The sequence below is a fragment of the Sus scrofa genome, chromosome 14 (genome assembly GCF_054392235.1).
Source record: "Sus scrofa isolate SSC_HxYL_T2T_F1_AM1 chromosome 14, Sscrofa_HxYL_maternal_Yorkshire_Landrace_v2.0, whole genome shotgun sequence".
Taxonomy (NCBI): domain Eukaryota; kingdom Metazoa; phylum Chordata; class Mammalia; order Artiodactyla; family Suidae; genus Sus; species Sus scrofa.
The window spans coordinates 145,415,103-145,439,715 of NC_139396.1; the positions used below are offsets into that span (position 1 = coordinate 145,415,103).

Below are 24,613 nucleotides of genomic sequence, written 5' to 3' on the forward strand. Positions count from 1 at the left end.
AAGCTATTCAAAGATGAAAACAAGTCCTTGTCTTCCTATAAAAGTACCCAAAGTAGAACCAACCCTTAAGAGACACTTAGTAAACTTTCACTGAAATAATCAGAGTGGTGGCCTAAGGTTGTCCATGGAGACCAATCATGGAGAGGTTTCTGCTTGTCACCTCGCTTGGTAACCATACACTGGCTTCCCATTAAGGCTGGGAAGTCAAAGTTTAACAAAGCCATTAAGACTCAGATCCTTTGGCACAAAGAGCCATCAGATCCTTGAGGAAGAAAAGCCCTTCAATGTCATTCAGGCCAACCTTACTCATTAAACCTACACGGAGGCTGAGGTTCAGACAGGGGAAGCAACTTGCCATGGCCACTCAATGAGTCATTAGCCCTACAACCCAGGAGAGCAGAGTTTATATTCCACTCATGTATTTCAGGCAGGGTCTTACCCATAGGAGTCTGTCGGTTGATGGATGTTGATCGGTGGATGGACTGTTGATTGACATTTGACCACTAGATTTGTCCTGCTGCCATGGGTCAGGGTGAGTGTTTTCCTCATCAGGACTCATTCCCAGGTCATTGGCTTGGTCCCCTCTAATGGCAAAAGCAGATTCAGTGAGCTTAGAAAGAGTAACTGGATTTTAGCCCAGAGTGAGGAAAGCACCCTCAGCATACTGGTCCATACTGATATGGCCCAGATGACTCATTTTCCACCTGTGAAATAGGGATAATACTAGATCTACCTTACCTTTTGTGGTAGGAATAAAGTAAATTCATTTACATAACGTGCTGGAAAGTATCTGAGTCAAAGGAAGCACTAAATATATTTTAGCTATTATCATCATCATCAACTACTACTCTTCTTCACATCCACCCCCACCCTCTTGGCCCAAAGTAAAAATTCATCTGCTTGTTTACCTTCTCGGATAAACATCCCAAGTCCAACTTTTAGGTCAACACCTTTGTGGTAATGATCCCCATTTTCTGGGGAAAGGAACTAGGGACTAGGGAGAAGAAAGGGTGTTAGGAATCTCCCTCTCCAACTCACTTTGTGGTCTATCAGTTAGATTTTCTTTGGGGTAAAAAGTTCTACCTGAAAATGCAAAACACCCGTCCCTTTTCTGATTAGGCACACCTTCCACCTTTAAGGTAAAATACTTTACTCTCTTGTCATTTACTTTAGATGCAGGAAGGTGAAAAGAATGGAAATTCTGAGGAAAATGGTGGATTTTTAGAAGTGGAATTACTTTGTTTGAAGAGATTGGATGATGACTCAAATTTTTAGGAAAGAGTAGTAAATCCAAGACACGGAACGACTCAAGAACAAACAGTATTTGCTTTTTACAGAAGTTTATAAGATACTCACATTGACTATGTCATATGCAAACGAGAGCTTGAATATCCAGTCCATTTCATTGTCTGAGTTTCACAAAACATCCTGAAAGATACAGTTATTCAAAACATCACCAGTGAATCAACCGGAAGCACAATGAGTGTCTTAGGGTCAGTGGGTTTAAGTCTACTGCTTTGGATGGTGTTGAGCAGAACTGAGACAAACTGAGGCAGAGAACACTAAATCTCATAACCGGAAGTCTTCCTGGGAGAACCTATAACCTGACTCAATATTGAGAAAGCCACATGGTCTTGAGTTTTATAAACATTTCTTTGCTCCTGACATAAAGCTGATGGTCACCTACTATAGGGAGGGGGTCCCAGGAACACAGTCCAGAAGTAGTTCCCACTGGGGCACGTGGAAAGCAAGCTGACTAGAAACCATGAGGATGTGGGTTTGATCCCTGGCCTTGCTCAGTAGGTCAGGGATCCGGTGTTGCCATGAGCTGTGGTGCAGGTCACAGACACGGCTCAGATCCCACATTGCTACAACTGTGGCTGTAGCCATCAGCTGTAGCTCTGATTCAGCCCCTAGCCTGGGAAGTTCCATATGCCACAGGTGCACACCACCCCACCAAAAAAAAGTAGCAGGGACACCTTAGGAGATAAAATCAAGCTCAGACAATGTTCAACCAGAACAAAGAAACCAGACACTTGGCAACTGCACTGCTTGTTTGATCCCTTGCAAGGAGCCCAGCAAGACAATTCAGGTCTTAGACCAGAGAGGAACTGTTCTTGGATGAAAGGACAAAAGCGTTTTCAAGCTTTTTTATCAGCATCTGCTAATCAAGCCTCAGGTACAATTTACTATCTTGCTTACATTAAGACTTCCTTTTTTGCAATAGTGGGTGATAATGCAGAGGTTAGGTGATTCCATGCAAATACCAAAGAAGGGAATGATGTTTTCATGCCTTAAGTCATACATCTGAAAATAATAATGATAATAACAGCTTATGATTATAGTGCATCTTCTGCCTTTAGGGACTATGCTATGTGCTTTACACACTTTCAGCTATTTTTCACAAAGGCTCTGTGAGATAAGAACTACAACTGCTCCCATTTTACAGGTGAGAAAACTGATGCTCAAAAGATAGAGTAAGTTAGTCAGATATATGATATCACTTATACGTGGAATCTAAAAAAGCATACAGGATAGGAAAAATCAATATTGTAAAAATGGCCATACTACCCAAAGCAATCTACAGATTCAATGCAATCCCTATCAAATTACCCATGACATTTTTCACAGAACTAGAACAAACAATCCAAACATTTATATGGAACAACCAAAGACCCAGAATCGCCAAAGCAATCCTGAGAAACAAAAACCAAGCAGGAGGCATAACTCTCCCAGACTTCAAGAAATACTACAAAGCCACAGTCATCAAAATAGTGTGGTACTGGTATCAAAACAGACAGACAGACCAATGGAACAGAACAGAGAACCCAGAAATAAACACTGACACCTATGGTCAATTAATCTTTGACAAGGGAGGCAAGAACATAAAATGGGAAAAAGAAAATCTATTCAGCAAGCACTGCTGGGAAACCTGGACAGCTGCATGCAAAGCAATGAAACTAGAACACACCCTCACACCATGCACAAAAATAAACTCCAAATGGCTGAAAGACTTAAATATATGACAGGACACCATCAAACTCCTAGAAGAAAACATAGGCAAAACACTCTCTGACATCAACATCATGAATATTTTCTCAAGTCAGTCTCCCAAAGCAATAGAAATTAGAGCAAAAATAAACCCATGGGACCTCATCAAACTGAAAAGCTTTTGCACAGCAAAGGAAACCAAAAAGAAAACAAAAAGACAACTTTCAGAATGGGAGAAAATAGTTTCAAATGATGCAATTGACAAGGGTTTAATCTCTAGAATATATAAACAACTTATACAACCCAACAGCAAAAAAGCCAATCAATCAATGTAAAAATGGGCAAAAGACCTGAATAGACATTTCTCCAAGGAAGATGTACAGATGGCCAGCAAACACATGAAAGAATGCTCAACATCGCTGATTATAAGAGAAATGCAAATCAAAACTACCATGAGATACCACCTCACACCAGTCAAAATGGCCATCATTAATAAGTCCACAAATAACAAGTGCTGGAGGGGCTGTGGAGAAAAGGGAACCCTCCTGCACTGTTGGTGGGAATGTCAACTGGTACAGCCACTATGGAGAACAGTTTGGAGATACCTTAGAAATCTATACATAGAACTTCCATATGACCCCGCAATCCCACTCTTGGGCATATATCCGGACAAAGCTCTACTTAAAAGAGACACATGCACCCGCATGTTCATTGCAGCACTATTCACAATAGCCAGGACATGGAAACAACCCAAATGTCCATCGACAGAGGATTGGATTCGGAAGAGGAGGTATATATACACAATGGAATACTACTCAGCCATAAAAAAGAACAACATAATGCCATCTGCAGCAACATGGATGGAACTAGAGAATTTCATACTGAGTGAAATGAGCCAGAAAGACAAAGACAAATACCAAATGATATCACTTATAACTGGAATCTAAAATACAGCACAAATGAATATCTCCTCAGAAAAGAAAATCATGGACTTGGAGAAAAGACTTGTGGCTGCCTGATGGGAGGGGGAGGGAGTGAGAGAGATCCGGAGCTTGGGCTTATCAGACACAACTTAGAATAGATTTACAATGAGATCCTGCTGAGTAGCATTGAGAACTATGTCTAGATACTCATGTTGCAACAGAACAAAGGGTGGGGGAAAAAAAAGTAATTGTAATGTATACATGTAAGGATAACTTGATCCCCTTGCTATACAGTGGGAAAAAAAAAAATCTTGAAAAAGAAAAAAAAAAGAAAATCCTAACCAATACAGTTTTCCACTGGGCTCTTTTGTGAATTTAATTTCATTATTAATTAATAAAACTTTCTGCCAATAAATGCTAAAAATAATAATAATAAAAAAAATAAAAAAGCATACAAATGAACGTATTTACAGAACAGAAACAGACTCACGGACTTTGAAAAACTTACAGTTACCAAAGGGGACAGGTTGGGTTGGGGGAGGAGGGATGGACTGGGGGTTTGGGACTGGCATATGCACACTGAGGTCTATGGAATGACTGGCCAACAGCGACCTGCTGTAGAGCACAGGGAACTCTACCCATATTCTATGATCATCTACATGGGAAAAGGATCTGAAAGCAAATGGATATGTGTGCATGTATAACTGAATCACTTTGTTGTACAGCAGAAGTCATCACCACCTTCTAAAAACTTTGTGAATACTTCAATAAATCTATAAAAAAAAAAGAGAAAGAGAAAGATAGGTGTTCAAGATCATATAACTCATTAGTGGCAGATCTGGGAGGTACCTCCAGGCGGTCTGCCCCCAGCAAAGAAACCAGAGGAAGGATCGGATTCCTCAAGAGTAACGGGGATAACGAAAACCATAGGGCAAGAAGACCCCAGGAACATGATGCCCTCCAAGGACCAGGTTCAAAAGAGGTGAGTCACAGACACAAAGAATGAAGAGGTAGAATTAAGGTCAGGAAGAATTTAAGGCAAAGAACTGGCTAGCAGAGTTCCCAAGAGTCAGGTCCCCGAGTCAAGCATAAGGGTCTGAGGTCTAAAGTCTGGCATATTGGGGATGGGGGTCAGGGCCAAGTTCAGAGAAGCAGCTTCGCATCAAAGCTCTTTAGGGTAAGGGTAGCCCCCCCTTCACAAGTGGGAATGGGGAGCTGGCAGAGGTGAGGCAGATAGCAGCAATTTCTCCTCCCAGGGGCGGGGACCTCACCAGACTGATTTCCTGCATGCAGCACAGGAGGCTTTCTGATCCCAGCTTCTGCTTGATCATCAACATAGCAGATGGCAACATGGTTTCCCTAGAACCAGGGACAAAGCAGAATGCGCTACACCCAGGATGATCCAGAAAAAGCTACACTCAGAAAGAGGTAGGAAGAAGGGCAGAAGAGTGGCAAGAAATCCACCCACAAAAGGGATCACTGAGCTCTCCCCTGCCCAGATGAGTCCCAGGGTGGACCTGTGCTGTGTCCAGGAGTCAAGCCAGCTGCCTGCAGGCATCACAGCCCTTCAAGGTGGGTATGCTCAGCCCTTTTCCAGATGGGATCACTGAAGTTAGGGAATTTGTACAGGGCCACACACATTTGTAGGTCATACAGCCTGAACCTGGACATCTGACTCATGACTGCACTCTTTCTACTAACAATAATGTCCCATTAGCATTCAGAGGCATGACTGAATTGAGGTCATAAGTATACGCCTGGAGTCAGATTCCTCAGTTCAAAGCCTATTTCTACACTTAAAATCTTTGGCAAGGGCTTTAGCTTCTCCGAACCTCCATGTCTTCATCTGTGCAGTGGGAATTAAAAATAATAGCTATCTCACTGGAGTTTCCATGTGGCTCAGTGGGTTTAGGATCCAGCATTGTCACGGCAGTGGTTTGGATCACTGCTGTGGCATCGGTTCTATCCCTGGCCTGGAAACTTCTGCATACTGCAGGCATGGCAAAAAAAAAACAAACCTATCTCATGGAGTTGTCATGAGGGTTAAAATATGTAACATTCTTAACTGACACATATCAAATTTCCAGTGAGGGGCCTATCTTCTCACTATTACCTGTTGAGTCTGCTTTTAGAGAGTCACTTTATCAAACACTACAAAAACATACAACAATCTGGAAAGATCTGGGTAGAAGAAGAGATAGACTCTGGACAGAAGAGGAGATATAAGCTTCTGCGTGAGTTAAATGTCCACCCAAGATTGGCCACTTTTAGTATAGGATTCATTTCAAAGGACTCAGGACAGTGATGTGACTTCCAAAGAGGAAGGGATCCTTGTAAGATGAAAGAAAAGATTCCTGGAAGAGGTGAGGCTTAAGCTGAACCCTGAAGAACAAGAAGTTCTAGATGGGGTGGGTAGGGGGCAACAGGCATGGCATGGCCTGGGTGGGAAAACACACACTGGGTGACTATAGAACTCAGGCCAGGGAAAAAAAAAAAAAAAGAGATTCTGCAAGTAGGTTAGGACCACGTGGTAGAGAGTCTTTGGTTCCTTGTTAAGAGTTTGGACACTGTCTCCACAGGCAATGGAGGTGGGTACCCAGTGACCATGTTTGATGGAGAAGAGGGGAGGTATTTTAGGAAGATTAACCAATAGTGATCAGCTATAGATTCTTGGCTTCCATCTCTACATGGCTAGTTGACTGTAAGATATAGTTTTGAATGGATGGAGGTGCTTAGGGGTTTATAGGTGATAATATCCAAGGAGATTTTTTGTAGTTTAAAAACTCACGTGAACATTTATAAAAATAAGTTTGGTTGCATAGGGAATGACTTAGCGCCAATCTTTGCTAAACGCAGTTTAGAACAAGGAACATGCCTTCCCTTGCTTGGAGATTTCTGCTCCTACTCTCTAGGACTGCCTATTCAAAGAATAAACATAGATGTTTCCCTAGTGGCTCAGCAGGTTAAGGATCCAGTATTGTCACTGCTGTGGCTCTGGTCATTGCTGTGGTGCAGGTTCGATCGCTAGCCTGGGGAACTTCCACATGCTACAGGCACGACAAATAAATAAATAAACTTAGATTTTTCATTTCTGTATATAATTTTCCTTCTGGGGACTGGAACTTCCAAAGGAGTACCAGGCACAGGCAGCCGTGACGGTCTGGGGTGTGGAAGAGAAGGGGCAGGTGGGAATTTGGCTAGAGGCTTCAGTTGCTGCCACTATTAGTTCTGTAGAAGCATCAGTTTTCACGACTGTTTCATCAGTACAAAAGTACTGAGGATGAAGGCATGTCTGCTCTTGGACTGCACTGTCCAGTAAGGTGGGCCACTAGCCACATGGGGTTAACTAAATTCATATTCATAAAATTATGTAAAATTAAAAATTCAGTTCCTCCGTCACACCAATGTTTAACAGTCACATGATGGTAGTATCTACCGTACTGGACTGTGTACATGTGGAATATTTCCATCTTTTTTTTTCTTTTTCTTTTTAGGGATGCACCTGCGGCACATGGAAGTTCCTGGGCTAATGGTTGAATTGGCAGGCTGCAGCTGCCAGGCTACACCACAGCCACAGCAATGCCAGATCTGAGCCACGTCTGCGACCTACACCACAGCTCATGGCCATGCCAGATCTTTAACCCACTGAGCGAGGCCACAGGTCTAACCTGCATCCTCATGGATACTAGTCGGGTTCTTAACCTGCTGAATCACAGCAGGAACTCCTGGAATAGTTCCATCTTTATAGAAAGTTCTATTGGACAGAGCTGAGTCTAGTCTAGAAGCCAGGAATCACCTGGGAATTTGTTAGGGAAAATGCAGAATCTCAGGCTCCACCCCAGACCTACTGAGCCAGAATGTGTATTTTTACAAGAGCCCCAGGTGACTCATATGTACATTAAAGTTAGAGAAGCAGAGTTTGGAGTCACAGCTTTTTTCACAGCTTTTACTTAAAGTATATCCTACCATTCAGAGTACTGTGCCTGACCTAAAGCCCATACAGAGGATGGGACAGAAATGCCACAAAGACCTACATGCAGGCCCTCTGCCCTCAGAAGTACCTGTTAAAGCCCTGCTGGGGCATAAAAGAGCTCTTCTCCCTGCTGGCTCTTGGCAAAGGAGCTGAGGTCCCCAGAAGTCACCACACTAGATGAGTTACTGCTGTTCCCTCTTGATTCAGGGGTGCCTCTCTGGGGTGGCTGCAAAACAGAACATGATTCGGTGGCCCTCAGTAGCATGACCAAGTACAGAAGGGACGGTGCCTTTTATAGATGATGAAAATTAGCGCCAAGGTTAATTACAGTTACTAAATGAGAGTCAGGACTTGAACCCTGACCTCTCTGACCCGAAGGGTAAGTGCTTAACCACTGACTGCTATATGGACCACTTTTGTGTCTGTGCCACCATGGACAATGGCGTGGTTAAGATGCTGGTGTCAGACTGCCCAAATTCAAGTTCTGACTCTGGTATTTCTGTGACCTAATATCAGAGTCATTTTCCTCAATGAGCATCTAAGGATATGACCTCTCTGTGTAACACCTAGAGAGTGGTTTTTGTTTGTTGGTTGGTTCGTTGGTTTGTTTTTTGTCTTTTTGCCATTTCTAGGGCTGCTTCTGCGGCACAGGGAGGTTCCCAGGCTAGGGGTCGAATTGGAGCTGTAGCCACCGGCCTACACCAGAGTCACAGCAATGTGGGATCCGAGCCGCATCTGCAACCTACACAACTCACGGCAATGCCGAATCATTAACCCACTGAGCAAGACCAGGGTCAAACCCACAACCTCATGGTTCCTAATCGGATTCATTAACCACTGAGCCACGACGGGAACTCCTAGAGAGTGTTTTAAACAAAGGAATCTTGGTTTTCAAAGAGAGTCTTACCTGGAACCCTAATGTAGGAACCAGCAGATCAAAGCAGAGCCCTCACCTCTACCTCAATCTATCTTCCATCCAAGACCAGAAAAGTGAGCCCCAGAACACCCAGGGACACTTGAAAAATGACTTAGAAATGAACCCCAATCTCCTGGTCTTAGCATGTTGAAAACTCCTTGACTTTGTAGCTGCCAAGTCAGCTTTTTTTTTCTTTTTTTGAAAGTCATAATTCACTTATTCAATGAATATATACAGTAAAAGGAAACTAATACTACAAAGTACAATTTTGAAAATAAAGCCAATATCAGGAACAAAATATACATAACGAGAGGAATGTTCGAGGATTTGACCCATAAAGCTTTCCTTATCTTTTTAATAACCTAAATGTCTTTAGAACAAATCTGAATACCTCGGTCTAACTTGAGTACTTTTCTAACAAGCAACAACTTTCTAGAGCGATTTTATTTTGCTTTGAGGTATTGAAGATTTGTGCATTTGTTCAGGTACCTAGATTCTGATTCAAGAGTTATCTTTTTTTTTTTTTAATTTTTAAATTTTTTGTCTTTTTACGTTTTCTAGGGTCGCACCCGTGGTATATGGAGGTCCCCAGGCTAGGGGTCTAATTGGAGCTGTAGCTGCCAGCCTTTGCCACAGTCGCAGCAACACCAGATCCGAGCCACCCCTGCGACTTACACAACAGCCCGCAGCAACACCAGAACCTTAACCCACTGAGCGAGGCCAGGGATCAAACCCGCAACCTCATGGTTCCTAGTCGGATTCGTTAACCACTAAGCCACAACGGGAACTCCAAGAATTGATATCTTGTTATTACTCTTTGAATATCTTGAGTAGCATGTACTCCTGAATAAGTACTATGTGAAAATCTAAAATTGCCGATTTGGGCATAAAACTTACTTCAGTTGTGGGTTTTTCATCACTTGAAATGAAAGTAAAAATTCACTCCCTCCCTCCACCTCCCCCCAGGAAAGCTCTTATTAAAGTACAGAAACTCAAGTCTATCTTTCTACTCTAAGGAAGATTTCTCACTAACCTTTCTGATAAGCCATTAAGTGCTCCAGAATAATCAATATACACTTGCAAAGGCTACACTGTTTAATACCCATGATAAAAACTAAACGAAAAAGGAGAAAGGAAAGGAAGAAAAGCCACTTCAAAATCTCAAGCTAGGAATTCCCATCGTGGCTCAGTGCTTAACAAATCTGACTAGGGACCATGAGGTGGAGGGTTCGATCCCTGGCCTTGCTCAGTGGGTTAAGGATCCAGCATTGCCTTGAGCTGTGGTGTAGTTTACAGACTCAGTTCGGATCCGGCATTGCCATGGCTCTGGCTTAGGTCAGCAGCTACAGCTCCAATTAGACCCCTAGCCTAGGAACCTCCATATGCCGCAGGAGCAGCCCTAGAAAAGGCAAAAAAGACAAAAAAAAAAAAAAATCTCAAGCTAAAGTTGGCATGAAAAACAGTCAAAGCTGGATTTTCTGGAATGACATAAATGTAAACATTCTATACTTTTTGGATCATGTCATCCTTATTAAGTGTGTGCCAAGCCTTGCAGCCCTGAGCAGGCCACATACCCTGCGTTATTTCTCTCCTGATCACCACCATCCAACCCCCTCTCCCCAGATGTCACCTCCTCCCTGAAGTCTTCGCGATGCTGCAGCATTTAATCCCTTCACCTGCAAGGCTTCTGCTTCGCCCCCAGAGCACTCACCTCCCTCAGAAGACATCCATTTGTGGTGTATCCCAGGCCTTTCACTCTGCTTGGCCTGCTGTAGATGGGCAACACGTGTGCGATGAATAAATAAATTGTATTACCTTGGGTATCAGTAGATTAAAGGAGTTAGTGCGATTTTGAAAATAAGTAAATGGGAGTTTCCCTGTGGCCCAGTGGGTTAAGGACCAGATGTGGTCTCTGTGAGCATGCTGGTTCAATCCCTGGCCTCGCTCAATGGGTTAAGGCTCCAGTGTCGCCATAAGCTGCAGCATGTGTCACAGATGCATCTTGGATCCAGTGTTGCTGTGGCTGTGGTGGAGGCTGGCAGCTGCAGCTCCGATTCGACCCCCAGCCTAGGAACTTCCGTATGCTGGAGGTGCAGCTGTAAAAAAAAAAAAAAAAAAAAAAATTAATAAAATAAAATAAGTAAATGGTCCCCAGGAGACAGCTTTAATATTTGAGCAGGATATAGGGGTTCTTCTACCCACTGGGGAAGACAGCTGAAGGGAACTTTGGAAACCATCTGATCATTTGTAAGTATTCAGAAGCTGAGGGCCAAAATGTTCCCAGCAAGGAAGGGGCAGTCCTAGAACCAGAACTCAGGGCCCATGACTCTCCATCAAGCGCATACTTTATAAAGGAATCAGCCTCCACTTGCACAAACTCCCAGGCAAGGGCCCTTCTGGGAATCACCCACAGTGAGCAGGAGAGCAGGTGTCTGGGCCAGCAGTGGCCTCCCCTTGCTCAGGGGCAGAATGGTGATGTCATCGTAATTGATTTGCCACCAAATGTCTTTATTTTGCCTCTGCAGTTTTCCCCTCTTTATCCTTAAAATCAGACCTACAAGGAGAGCGACGGTGAGAATCACAGCAGCGCACCTGGCGGGCTGAGACACGTCATTACTTGGCCCTACCTGAGAGTGGAAGTGAGCATATCGGGGCCCTGCCCGACCCCTGCCAAATGGATGGCTCACAGGCTGCCCAGGCACGGGTCCAAGTTAGGGCACACAGAGTCCACTCAAACCTGTCTCTTCCAGGACTCCTTTTCTGACCTCCCCTCTGGTTCCCACAGCAGCTACACTCATCTTCGCGTTATACAGAAACTTCCAGGAGTTCCTGTCGTGGCACAGTAGTTAACGAATCCAACTAGGAACCACGAGGTTGCAGGTTCTATCCCTGGCCTTGCTCAGTGGGTTAGGGATCCGGCGTTGCCGTGAGCTGTGGTGTAGGATGCAAATGCGGCTCGGATCACGTGTTGCTGTGGCTCTGGAGTAGGCTAGCGGCTACAGCTCCGATTCGACCCCTAGCCTGGGAACCTCCATATGTTGCAGAAGCAGCCCTAGAAAAACACACACAAAAGAAAAAAGAAACTTCCACCATAGAGAAAGAAAAAAGGGGGGGGTGACTTCTAATATCATCACCACCTTTCATTCAACATTTATTGTGTGTTCTCCCTACACTTGTTCCTAGCTACGATCCACCTGGTTCCAGGCCTGGGCTCCTAACCACCAGGCCACACCCCCTGGTCCAGACTCTACCTCCTTAGAAATGAAGTTCCTGTGACTCAAATCTCAGGAGCCAGTTTTCCCTAGAGCAGTGGTCCTCAACAGAGGAGGTGGGCACTCTTGCCTCCCCAGGGGATAGTTGGCAACGTCTAGAGACATTTGGGGTTGTTACAGCTAGAAGTGCTGCTGCCATCTAGTGGGTGGAGGCCAGGAGTGGTGCTAAGAGTGATCCTGCAATGCACAGGACAGCCCCTTGCACACCAACTAAGATTACCCCGCCCTCAACATCAGTGGTGCTGCTGCTGCTGCTGAGAAGCCCTGTCATAAACAATCCTTTCCTGCTACCTTCTCCAGGTGGCCACACTGACCTGTGAGAGCTGGCTCAGTTTCACAGAGCTCATTGGAAAATCCACAGCCAGGTCTGTCTTCAGGAAGAGAGCCATGGGGCCAAGTAACAGTGGAGAAATTCCTCATGGGTCTTTAAAAAAAAAAAAAAAAAAGGAGCTCCCCATTGTGGTCAGCAGGTTAAGAACCTGATATGGTGTCCATGAGGATGCAGGGTTGATCCTTGGCCTCGCTCAGTGGGTTAAGGCATTGCCAGAAGCTGCTACTTGAGTCACAGATGTGGCTCAGATCCCGAGTTGCTATGGCCATGGCGTAGGCCTGCAGCTCCGATTCAACCTTTGACCTGGAAAATTCCATATGCTGCAGGTACAGACGTAAAAGGAAAAGGAAAGAAAGAAGATTATTAAAGGTCAATGGCCACTTGATTTACTATACTTTTCTCTCTCTCAGGGATAGCAGGGACAGGTGAAACACACAGGTCCTGTGCAAGAAGCAGGGTTTGGTCTCTTAACTCAAACATCTGCTGGCCTGTCCAGTTGTCCTATCTCACCTACACTTTCAAATCCAGCCTTCAGGTAGCATAATTCATGGAAGAGCAGTAGGGTTTTTCCTAAGGAGAATAGCTGATTCAATCATTTGATATAAAAAATGTCACTTCTGATTTAAAAGATGATGTGTCAGTTCTCCAGTGGTGCTGAGATTTTCTCCCATGTCTGACAGAGATAAATCTTCTAGAGCACCTAGACATTTCACAGGCCAAAACATCCCCCCTGCATGGAGAATGCCTGCCTGTACAATATTGAGAACCTGGCCAGCCATGGTTGTTTTATTTCTTGGGCAATCCATTTGGGGACATTAAAATTCCATAAGAGTAGAAGAGAGAAAAGTGTCAAATTAAATCTGGGTTGTGGGTTGTAGCAGTGGGTAGGGGGTGCAGGGGTGGGGGGGGATTGAATTAAGTTTTAGATTCCCTTATAGCTGCTCAAAGATTTATAGGTGAGAGAACAGAAATGGAGATTTTCCCAGTACTGGTTTTCTGGGTACTGAGAGCTCAGGGCAGCACCCAGGTCCTGGGGTCCCCACGGCTCTCTGTTTTGGAGTCAGGCTGTCTGGAGGAGTCAGTTTTACTGACTGTGAACCTGACCCTGTAGGGGTGCTGTGCTCCATCACCTCCCTGCACCAGGGCCATTCTGTGAGATCCTGGGGCTGTAGGATCTGCCCAGTTGGAGCATCAGAGGGGGCCCAGGCCCACCTGGAAGGGCAGGTAGGGGTACTGTGTTCTAACTGGCATCTGAAGGGGCCAAGCCACCTCCACAATCAAGGCCAAGATCACCTTGAAGGCCCAAAGTCACTCTTCAAGAGTTCAGAGAGCACCAGACAACTGGTGGTGGCTTCTAGGAGCTGGATTCTCAACTGGAGTCCCAGCAGGGCCCAGACCTCCCTCTCCACCCAGGCCTCTTTGTGTAGCAAGGCCCTGCCATACATGTTGAATTCCTGATGGCTGTCATATTAAGGAAAATGAAGAATGCATTGCCTTTCTATCCTGAGTTTACTCACCTGTGTGGTGTGTGTGTGTGTATATATATGTATATATGTATATGTATGTGTGTATATATATATATATATATATATATATATATATATATATATATGATTTTTTTTTTGCTTATTAGGGCCACACCCACAGCATATGTAGGTTCCCAGGCTAGGGGTCTGATTGGAGCTACAGCTGCCAGCCTATGCCATAGCCATAGCAACACAGGATCCAAGCTATGTCTGTGACCTACACCACAGCTCACAGAAATGCCAGATCCTTAACCCACTGATCAAGGCCAGGGATCGCATCTGCAACCTCATGGTTCCTAGTCAGATTCGTTTCCACTGTGCCACGACTGGAACTCCTCACCTGTGTAGCATATTAAGGATGGTAATAACACTACCTCCTGGGCAGCGTGAAGACGAAATGCACTGGTGTCCAGAAGCTCTGGACACCCAGCTTGGTATATGGTAAGCCCTCAGTAAATGCTGGTTATTACTAGTAGAAGTGGCTGGGGGTATTATCTCTGTCTTACCAAATAGAAAGCTGGAGAACAGCAAGATGGCAGACGTTGGCCAGCTCTTGGAATGATTTTTTTTTTTTCTTTTTAGAGCCATACCTGCAGCATATGGAAGTTCCCAGTCTAGGGGGTGAATTGGAGCTGTAGCCACTAGCCTACACCACAGCCACAGCCAACACCAGATCTGAGCCACGTCTGCAATTTACACCGCAGTCTTGGCAATGCCGGATCCTTAACCCACTAAGCGAGGCTTGGTGGATGCTAGTTGGTTCTTAAGATGCTGAGCCACAATAGGTACTCCCCAAGGGTGATTTTAAAACAGTTAACTGGAGTCCCCATTGTGGCTCAGTGCTAGCGAACCTGACTAGGATCCATGAGGATGAGGGTTCAATCCTTGGCCTCACTCAGTGGGTCAGGGATCTGGCATTGCCCTGAGCTAGGGTGTAGGTTGTATCCCAGGAGGCAGGTCTTACCCTCTTGAGTTTTATTCTTGATGGATTCCCTTTAAAAGGAGCTGTGGGATAGATGATCTGGAGGGAAAGGTGCCCCAGAGCCCCCCGCCTCTGCCAGACTGGGCAGCCTTCCAGACAGCAGGAAGAACAGACTGTGGCAGCTGGGAGGCTTAACCTCAACCACACCTTCCAGAAGACTGGAATCTCCATGAGAAAGAGGAGCTCTGAAACCACACACACAACATCTCCAAGCCCCACAGACTGAAGCAGCTGGCCTAAGCTCAGAAAGCCCATCACAGTCAAGCCACTCACCCTACAATGCCGTCCAATTGGAGCCTTTCAAAGGGGTGACCAACTGCCGCCCATCCTGGAAATCCCTTCCAGCTGTTATTATCTCCCTCACAGCCTGAGCATACAGCAGGGCCACCTCGTGAAGGTAGGCAGAGTAAGGGCTCATCTTGGCTAAAGGAAGCAAATGCAGGTGAACAGGTGTGGCCTCTTCCGTCACAGTCCACGCTCAGTTGGAAGGACTCTTTCTCCATTCTCTCCACAGTGTGGCATAGCACACAATCTCCATCCTTCCCCATGGAGGGAGCCTGGCTATTAAATCTAGGTATCACAGCCTACACTTTCCCCCTTTAGGCCTCTTTTTCCCAGCTAGATCCTTGGGGTTGGGAACAGCTCTTTAGGCCACAGGCAGGAGGGAGTGTGGTTTAAATGAAAGAGGATAGAATCTGAAGCCAGGCTGGCCTGACGCTTACTCACTGTGAGGCTGAATCTCCCTGAATCTCAGCTCATTCATTTATAAAACAGGGATAAAACTACTGTCATGGTGAATATAAGGATAGGTAAATGAGGCAGAATAGGTATAACACCTACGGCGCTGCCTGGCACATGCTTCACTTAATTAGCAAAAAAAAAAAAAAAAAAAAAGGTAAGTGCCTACTAAGTGCTGGGACTGCTCTGCCCATAGAATCTGGCACAGAGCTGACATTTAGTAGGTGACTCCCTAGGTACTCATGGATTGATCATCTTTTCATTTATGTTGGGATCCACCGTCACCTGTCTTGTTCCTAATGGAATTCCTATCCTTGGGGGCCTGTCCTCACCTTCAGGCTCAGCTTGTCCCCACACCGGAAGTAGCATCAGCTCTGATCAACAATCTGTCTATAAAAAATTCTCTGTGAGAATCAGACCCTTTGCCCACAATCCTACACATATGGGAACTACCGCTGGCTGATGAGTTCTCTCCTGGTTGCCTTCTCTCTGCTCCAGACCATCTGCTTGCTTTGACCTGCCTAGGTGTCCCCTCTCTGACCATTCCATCCTGGTTCTTGGCCCTGGGAACCCATTGCAAAAGGACATTGTCATGGTCTGAGTGTCCACCGGTATCTGTTCTGCTATTTCCATATACCATGTTATTCAAATATTCGAAACCACAGCCTGGAAGGCAGGTGTCATTATCACTCTTGTTTGGGGGTGTAGGGAGAAGAGAAGAGACGGAGGTGTAGGGAGGCTCAACAATTCACTCAATGTCCCACAGTTAGCAAATAGCAGAACTAGAATGGAAGCCCAGGTCTCTGACTCCAAAGGCCACCTGACCTCTCATCTAGTGACTTCTGTCCTCCTCATAGACCTGAGGTTCAAGATTTCACAAGACCTCATCAGGCCACTGTTTATTTTGGACTGTGAAAAATGAAGAAGTGTGCATGCGTGTGTGTGTGCGTGTGTGTTAGGAGCGTTGGGAGTGAAGGAAGAAGAAAGGCAGAAAGAGAGAGAGTGTAAAGGCCAGACACATGTATCCTCAGGAAGGGGGGAGGGACCCCTTCAACAGGAACCCAATCAGACCTGCTCCTCCAAGGAGATGGGGCTGTGGAAGGGTGGCCCATGCAGCCTTCGGTAGACCTGCTCTTGGAAGCCTTCATCTCCAGGGTCTTCTCCAGAGGACCTGGGGGCTATGACAAGGACTGACGCATAGATTGTGGGCAACTGCATCTCCCTTCTGATTTGTCAATACCTCCTTCCAAAACCTTTCCTGAAAAAGAATGAAATAAATGTAGCTGTTCTGTGAGCCGTCAGTGTCAAGGATGGATTTCTATACGCTAATCCTCAAAAACACAATAGCTCTGGAAGACCTGCCATGCAAAGTCTGCGTTGTCCAGTCAGCATCACAGCAGTGAGAAAGAAGTACAAAAATCAATTGACCAATTAAAAAAAACTCATCTGGGGCATCAAGCAGTTAAGATGCAGAAGTCTTACCTTTTAACAATGGGTGGCAAAAACTTGAAAAACTTAGGCTTGTCGACTCTCAATCTTTTGCTTGTGGTTTAAGCAGTTTGTTATTATCATGATTACGTATATCATTACTATTACGAAAGTAATACTCATTCATTGTGTGTATATATGTGAAAGATGGTAAGATCTTCCTCAATTTCCCTACTACTTCCTCTTGTCCCCTCTGTGAGGTATCCAAATGTTCTAGACATGTACAGAGGTGTGTGTGAGCATATGTGTGTTTTATATAAATAGCATCATGCCATAAGGCTGATCTGCAACTTGATTTTTTTTGACTTTAGACTATATTGGGAACAATTTTAGAGTATGGATTTATGCTATTCTTTTTTTTTTTTTTTTTTTTTTTTTGTCTTTCTAGGGCTGCACCTGCGGCATATGGAGGTTCCCAAGCAAGGGGTCCAATTGGAGCCACTGGCCTATGTCACAGCCACAGCAACACCAGATCCAAGCCGTGTCTGCAACCTACACCACAGCTCATGGCAACACCAGATCCTTAACCCACTGAGCAAGGCCAGGGATCGAACCTGCATCCTCAAGGAGGCTAGTCAGATTTGTTTCTGCTGAGCCACGACAAGAACTTGCTATTCTTTTTTAAAGCAGCATGAATTCAATTGCCTGGATGTTGTGTGATCTGTTTTCAGTCCTATATTCTTTCTGCACTTCTGGCCAATTGATACTTGATCGGCAAGGCTTGGGGAGAAAGTGACAAAGGGGGTTGGGAGAGCTTCCCTGCCAATTGTCTCCCCTTCTCATCAGTCTAAAGGCAGAGGTGAGAGGATGAGTGAAGAAGAAGGGGTGGACAGCAATGGAAAGGGAAGGTAGGAGAACGTTCTGGAAAGCTTGACATATAATTAGAATTCTAATTGGTTGCCCAACAAACTTCGAGACACTTTTGGCAATCTGAAATATTTCATGATAAAAAGATAAAAGAGCTTTATTATGCATCTTCCTCTACTCCCTCCTTCCCCATTTCAGCTTCTTATGATCATATAAAACAAGCTCTTTTTTATTTGTCTTTTTTGGCTACCCTGGGGCATATGGAGTTCCCAGGCCAAGGATCAGATCCAAGCCACAGTTTGTGATCCACACAGCAGCTGGGGCAGCGCTGGCTCCTTTAACTCACTGTGCCCAGCCAGGGAATCAAACCTGCATCCTGGTGCTGCAGAGGCACTGCAGATCCTGTTGCGCCACAGCGGAAACTCCAAATATGAGCTCGTTTTAGAAAGATAAAACCTCTGGAAAAACTATGCACTGTGTCCATGGCTAAATGCAAGGGCCATTTTTTGGGAAGCCTGCTGGTAGTGTGGTGGTTGAAGTCCAGACACTGAGGCAGCCCACTTGGTTTGACTACTAGGTCTCCCTCTACTAGTCATGTGGCCTTGGGCAGGTTAGGTCCGCTCTCAGGGCCCAGTTTCCTCATCTGTAACATTAGAAAAATAAAAGTACCTCCCCATAGAGTGTTGAGAGCCAAAAATGAGTTTTAGCTTATCCCTGGCATCTAGTACACACTCCACAAGGCAGAGATGCTGGGGCCAGGGCTCAGTTCCAGAGTCCAAAAGACCATGTTTAGAAGACCTGCTATGTTTTGTGGGAGTTCTGAGATCTTGGGAAAGGTACTTTATCATCTAAGCTTCAATTTTTTCATCTGTAAGTTGGAATGCTAATAATCTGTACCTTACAAGAGGAAATAGCTAATGCGATGATGCATATAAATAATGCATGACTGTCTGCCTCACGGGCAGTTGGGAAAATCTAGTGCACTGATGCAGGTATAACTCGGTACACATAGGAGGTACATGGTACATATCAGCCATTCCTATTGTTACCAAAAGAACCACACCACCTAAGAACTGCCTCACTGGACCAGTGTGTTGGTCTCTCAAGGCTTTTGCTGGGGTTCAAACGCAGGTGGCCATGGATGAAAAGGAAAAAGAGCCACTGAGTTTGAGAGCCTCTGGGGAGGTCTCAGCCACCCAGTAGGAATGACAGTTCTTCCTCTGCTGGTGTTTGCTGATGTAGACTACAGGGGGTCAGGCTCCAGAGCCAGTAGCCTGGTTCAAGGCCTGGCTCCTCATCCTGGTAACTGTACAAACAAACCCAAGTTCAGGCTCGGTCTCTTGACCTAATGATGAGGACCCAGGAGTGGCTGCCTCCTACGGTTGTAGCAAGTACTCAGTGAGCTAACACCTCTAGCACCCAGCAAGTGCTGTGTGTTTGTCACCTCTTACCGTGGGAGCCACTGAGGGGTCACTGGTACGCACCTCCGGATGCTGCAAAATGATGAAGACGAGTTCTCCTGTGTGCAATTGCAGCTTCTCTGCAGCCAGCAGGATAAGTTTTGCATCTTCTGAGCTGCAGATTAAGATGATAACCGTAAGAGAAGAAAACAGTCAGCCAATTGTGCGCATGCGCGCGCACACACACACACACACACACACACACACACACACACACGTTTGAAATGCCTGCAAATGAGACATGAGCTTTGTCTTTCTTTGAGCATGCTTTAGGAAACAGGGATGCCTAAGCTGCTCTCAGAGCGAGTCTTTCCTGCAGACTCTGGTTTCTTCAGAAACCAGAATTGACTCAGAAGAGTAGATCTGGCTTGTGACTCATTGTCAGATAGGAGGAGTTGACAGAGGACCTAGACGCAGGAGCCTTCACATGGCCTGAGTTGGGATGGGGGGTGGGGGATGAGAGGGGGTAGGAGTAGGCCATGGTATTTTTCTTCCATCCAAACACACTGGCATGCATGTCGAGGGCACAAAAGTGGAACAGTGATTTATTTTTTAAATGTGATGAAATATAATCTATTTATCTGAGCTCCAACTTGGTGCCAGGCAATGCACTAAGCATCAAATATAACAGTGAGCAAAAAAGAAGGTCCTTGGGAGTTCCCTGGTGACCTAGTGGTTATGGACTCAGTATTGTCACTGCTATGGCTCAGATTACTGTGTGGCTACGATCCCTGGCCTGGGAAATTTCACATGCTGTGGGCACGACCAAAAAAAAAAAAAAAAAGGAGAGAAGGTCCTAGCTCTCAGAGAGCTGATAGTTACACATAGTCTCCACAATATCTAGGTGGAGAGATTAAAGAGCTCATTCAAGATTCTAATTAATGGGGGGTCAGAGTGGGGGGGAGAATGCTGTGATACTAATGTGGGGAGGGGGGACAGCTCCACATCAATCCATCAGGAAAGAGCCCCTGGTAGGAGATAGAAGGGCTCTGGGCTGAGTCCAGAAGGATGAGAGGAAGCCACCCACAGAAAGAACATTGGGCGGGATGAGGTGGGATTGCAGGTGGCAGTCCAGGCCAAGGGATCAGCAAGTCCCTAAGTCCCAAAGCCAGAAGGAGCCGAGTTTATTTGGAGAAGCGAAAGGAATCAGTTACTAATTCATGCTAGAAAGTAGAACCTCATATGCCAGAAAGCAGAACCTCATAAGCTCCACAACAAAAATCTTCACTATCACACTATCATAAGTCAACCAGGAACTATGTCCAGCACTTTACAGGCAGGACTTTATTTAATCCTCACTGTTCTATGAGGTAGGTGAGGCTATTGTCTTCATTTTACAGACAAGGTATCTGAGAAACAGAGAGGTTAAGGTACTTGCTCAGGAGCACACAGCTAGACAGTATCAGAAGTTGGTTTCAACCTAGGACTGTCTGTCTCCAGAACCCATGCTCTGAACAATGACCCAAGCCCAGGACCCAGCTCACCAAGCAGGTGCTTCCAGAAATAACTCGCATTGCAACACTATGGCATCAAGGATTTTATTCTAGACGAAACAAACAAACAAAACCCAAAAACTTCTTTTGCTGGTGGTGATACTTTCATGTATAATTAATTTTATACCCTGTTTCATCTGCTTTTTATTTATACTCATAGAAAAATGAAAAATTCTTAGTTTTTTTGTTGTTGTTGTTTTGTTTTGTTTTGTTTTTAATGGCCGTATCCACAGCATATGGAAGTTCTGGGGCCAGAGACTGACACCAAGCTGCAGCTGCAAAAAATCAGATCCTTTAATCCACTGTGCTGCGCCAGGGATAGAACCCATGCCTCCCCTAGGAACCCAGGCTGCTACAGTTGGATTCTTAACCCACTGTGCCACAGTGGGAACCCAGAAAAATTCTTAGTTTTTTTTAAACAATAACTTTCTATTTGCCTCCCTGAAAATAAACAACAATAAGATTCTTTCCTACTTACCCCTGGAAATCAATGACAGGCTCCTAAGATTCTCTTGAAGGAAAGCTGGGTCATTATTGGCACATTGGCAGCGATGGTAAAATAGGATTTGAGTTCATTCTCTACAATCCTCCACAACTCATCCACTCCATCCCAAGTGGACGTCCTAGAATGACCTCCAAACATCCCAATGTGTTCCCAGCCCAGGTACCAGAGGCTCTTCTGGAGCACATCAAGGATTCTCTGCTTGGGTGGCACAAGTTTCACACAGGTGTCATACAAGAAGTTGTTCTCCAGTTTTGCCGTTTGTCTAACAAAGTCAAACATGGGGCTGTTCCACTTGGAAGCCAGCAAGCCAATAACCTCGAAAGTAACCAAAGGGATTTCTCTCCATACCTGAGCTCTGCCACACTCCAAGCCCATTGTAAAATACCTGCGTCAACTTTAGATTCAGTGGGTCTACAGGTCATGCTGAACCACCTCTTTTAGAATCTTGGTGATCATGTCTTGGATCCAACTTAAGGATGCAAATCCTCAGAGGACCAAGAAGAGCCACAGCAAGCATTTACTGAGTACTTACTTTGTGCCAGGCACTTGACTAAGAGCTTACCTATGTCATCTCAATTCTTACATTTCTATTATAGAAGTTAGGTGTTACCATTATTTCATGTCATAGATGAAAACAAGGGGACAAGGAGGTGTAGATCCCAGCAAATAGTGGATCAGGCTTGGAATTCAGGTAATACGGTCCCAGAGACCACACTCATAGGCATGATTCAATTTTTAGTGTTTCTTAATTTGTTCCTCTTTCATTTTTCTTTCATTTTCCACTAGGAGCCTGCTATTTACAGGGAACTTCAGAGACCTTGCTCTTAAAGGAGCTTATGATCAATTATTATAGGAGTTAAGACATGTAAAAATAGATTTAAAGTTAAATATACCCTTCGATATTTATAGACAATAGATTTAGAGGAGCTTAGAGAAGTGAGAAATTACTTGAGACTTAAGAATTAGGGATATGAACGATGAGGGTAGAGGGATAAAGAAGGGTCCTGTGGCATCTGAGCTTGACTTTGAAGAATGGGTAAGTGGGAGTTCCCGTCGTGGCTCAGTGGTTAACAAATACGACTAGGTTCGACCCCTGGCCTTCCTCAGTGGGTTAAGGATCTGGTGTTGCTGTGAGCTGTGGTGTAGGTTGCAGACGCGGCTTGGATCCCGCGTTGCTGTGGCTCTGGTGTAGGGCAGTGGCTACAGCTCCAATTAGACCCCTAGCCTAGGAACCTCCACATGCTGTGGGAGGAGCCCAAGAAATGGCAAAAAGACAGAAAAAAAAAAAAAAAAAGGGTAAGTATTAGACAGCTAGTGTCAAATGGGGGATGGGACAAATGGGAAATCCTAGCAGAGACTAAAAATGAAAATCAAAAGTGAACTTTATAGCACCCACTATTGATAGTTCTGGAGTGTTTTTGCATAGGAGAACCACGCTGCTCCTATCTATTCAGCCTTTGCATCAAGAGCACAGATACCAAGGGTGTCAACAAAGCTAATCTCATTAGCTAAACAAATACAAATGGTTCATTTCTCTCATTTTCTTGCCCTAGCTTATGGCAGTCTATCATCCTCCATTTTCACTCTCTTTTTCTTTTTTAAAAACCATCGCTGAATAATTTATTATACACACCAAAGGGAAAGCTGCAACGATATTTTTCTATTTAAAGCCAAGCATTTTTCTTCTTAATGTTTCCAAGCCAAGCGGCTGACAACATTAGAGTGAAAAGTGTGTCTATTTACAAGGCACCAAACTCAAAAAAGCAACAAGTGCATTGGTGCATGTCAACAAGCTAGTGAGTAAACAATTACTGATTTGAAAGGCTTTCTTTAAAGAGATCAGTAATTGTTCCAATTGCATGGTCTAATTACATCTCAAAGAAATGGTACCCAAGACCCACACAGTTATTATTTCTAGCAATGCCATTGAAGTCAAGAGATTACTCCAGTCTATAATATCATCTTTAAGACTACCCTTTCCAGTGGAAATTCAGACAGAGTTTTTTTAGAAAGCTGTAAACTCTACCTCTGCTGCTTCTGGGCATGCTGGTCCAAAGAGAGCAGAAATTTGTTTTCTCTGAACCTGGCTGATGAAAATGGAAAGAGATTCCTTGGTGCTGCAGGCTGAGTTGTTGTAAGTGAACTCCCAGCTGAAGTTTCTGAAGTCCACCAGATCAGAGTTGATATTGTCCATGGCAGTTTGGAGGCCTGCACCCAGCCTTTGTACACTGAATGAATGGGAGATGTTCCAGGGGGCCTGAAAGCCCACAGTGAGTTTAGCAGCCTCAAGCCAAGTCACCAGCATGCTGGCAGAGAGCAACAGAACCAGTGTTGAGTGGGCAGCATGGCATTCAATCCCCAAACAGAGCCCAGATCCAAGTGGGGCCTCAGCACCTGTCCTGGGGTCCATAGGTGGCATCTGATACCTGGATCACTGCAGAAGCCTAAGAGAGTGCCTGGAGCTTAAATTACAGTGCACAGTTTCCCAAGGACCACAGCTTGCTTTCTCTTCAATGCAGTTAATTAACTCCTGGGCATATACTCAGATGAAGCTTTCATTGAAAATGATACATGCACCCATGTGTTCATTGCAGCACTATTCACAATAGCCAAGACATGGAAACAACCTAAATGTCCATCAACAGATGATTAGATTAAGAAGATGTGGTATATACACACAGTGAAATACTACTCAGCCATAAAAAAGATGCCATTTACAGCAACATGGATCAAATTAGAGACTCTCATACTAAGTGAAGTAAGAAAGCAAAAGACAACTGCCATATGAAATCATTTATATCTGGAATCTAATATATGGCACAAATAAACATTTTCACAGAAAAGAAACTCATGGACATGGGAGAACAGACTTGTGGTTGTCAAGGGGGAAGGGGAGGGTGGGAAGAACTGGGAAAATGGGGTTAATAGATGCAAACCATTACATTTGGAATTGACAAGTAATGAGATCCTGCTGTGTAGCACTGGGAACTATATCTAGTCACTTATGATGGAGTTTGATGGAGGATAATGTGAGAAAAAGAATGTACATATGTATGTGTGACTGGGTCACTTTGATGTACAGTAGAAAATTGACAGAACACTGTAAGCCAACTACAATGGAAAAAATAAAAATCATTTTTAAGAAAGAAATTTTTCTAGAATAAGTGAGCTAATGGTTACGAAAGGGTTTACTCATAACTGGGACAGT

The 24,613-nt window shown here is 44.7% G+C and overlaps 1 protein-coding gene across 1 annotated transcript in view; it reads right to left on the reverse strand.

Annotated features, from left to right (window-relative positions):
• LOC100626929 (guanylate cyclase 2G-like) overlaps window positions 1–23,815 on the reverse strand; it is a 52,243-nt gene extending 28,428 nt beyond the window's left edge. Inside the window, 13 exon segments of the mRNA XM_084997503.1 lie at window positions 1,357–1,428; window positions 2,203–2,307; window positions 2,645–2,655; window positions 5,201–5,273; window positions 7,976–8,115; window positions 11,259–11,357; window positions 15,212–15,332; window positions 16,724–16,873; window positions 16,875–16,910; window positions 19,432–19,543; window positions 21,381–21,438; window positions 21,441–21,720; window positions 23,432–23,815. Of these exon segments, the coding sequence (XP_084853629.1) occupies window positions 1,357–1,428; window positions 2,203–2,307; window positions 2,645–2,655; window positions 5,201–5,273; window positions 7,976–8,115; window positions 11,259–11,357; window positions 15,212–15,332; window positions 16,724–16,873; window positions 16,875–16,910; window positions 19,432–19,543; window positions 21,381–21,438; window positions 21,441–21,720; window positions 23,432–23,815 (1,641 nt within the window).
• Window positions 23,816–24,613: the final 798 nt, after the last annotated feature.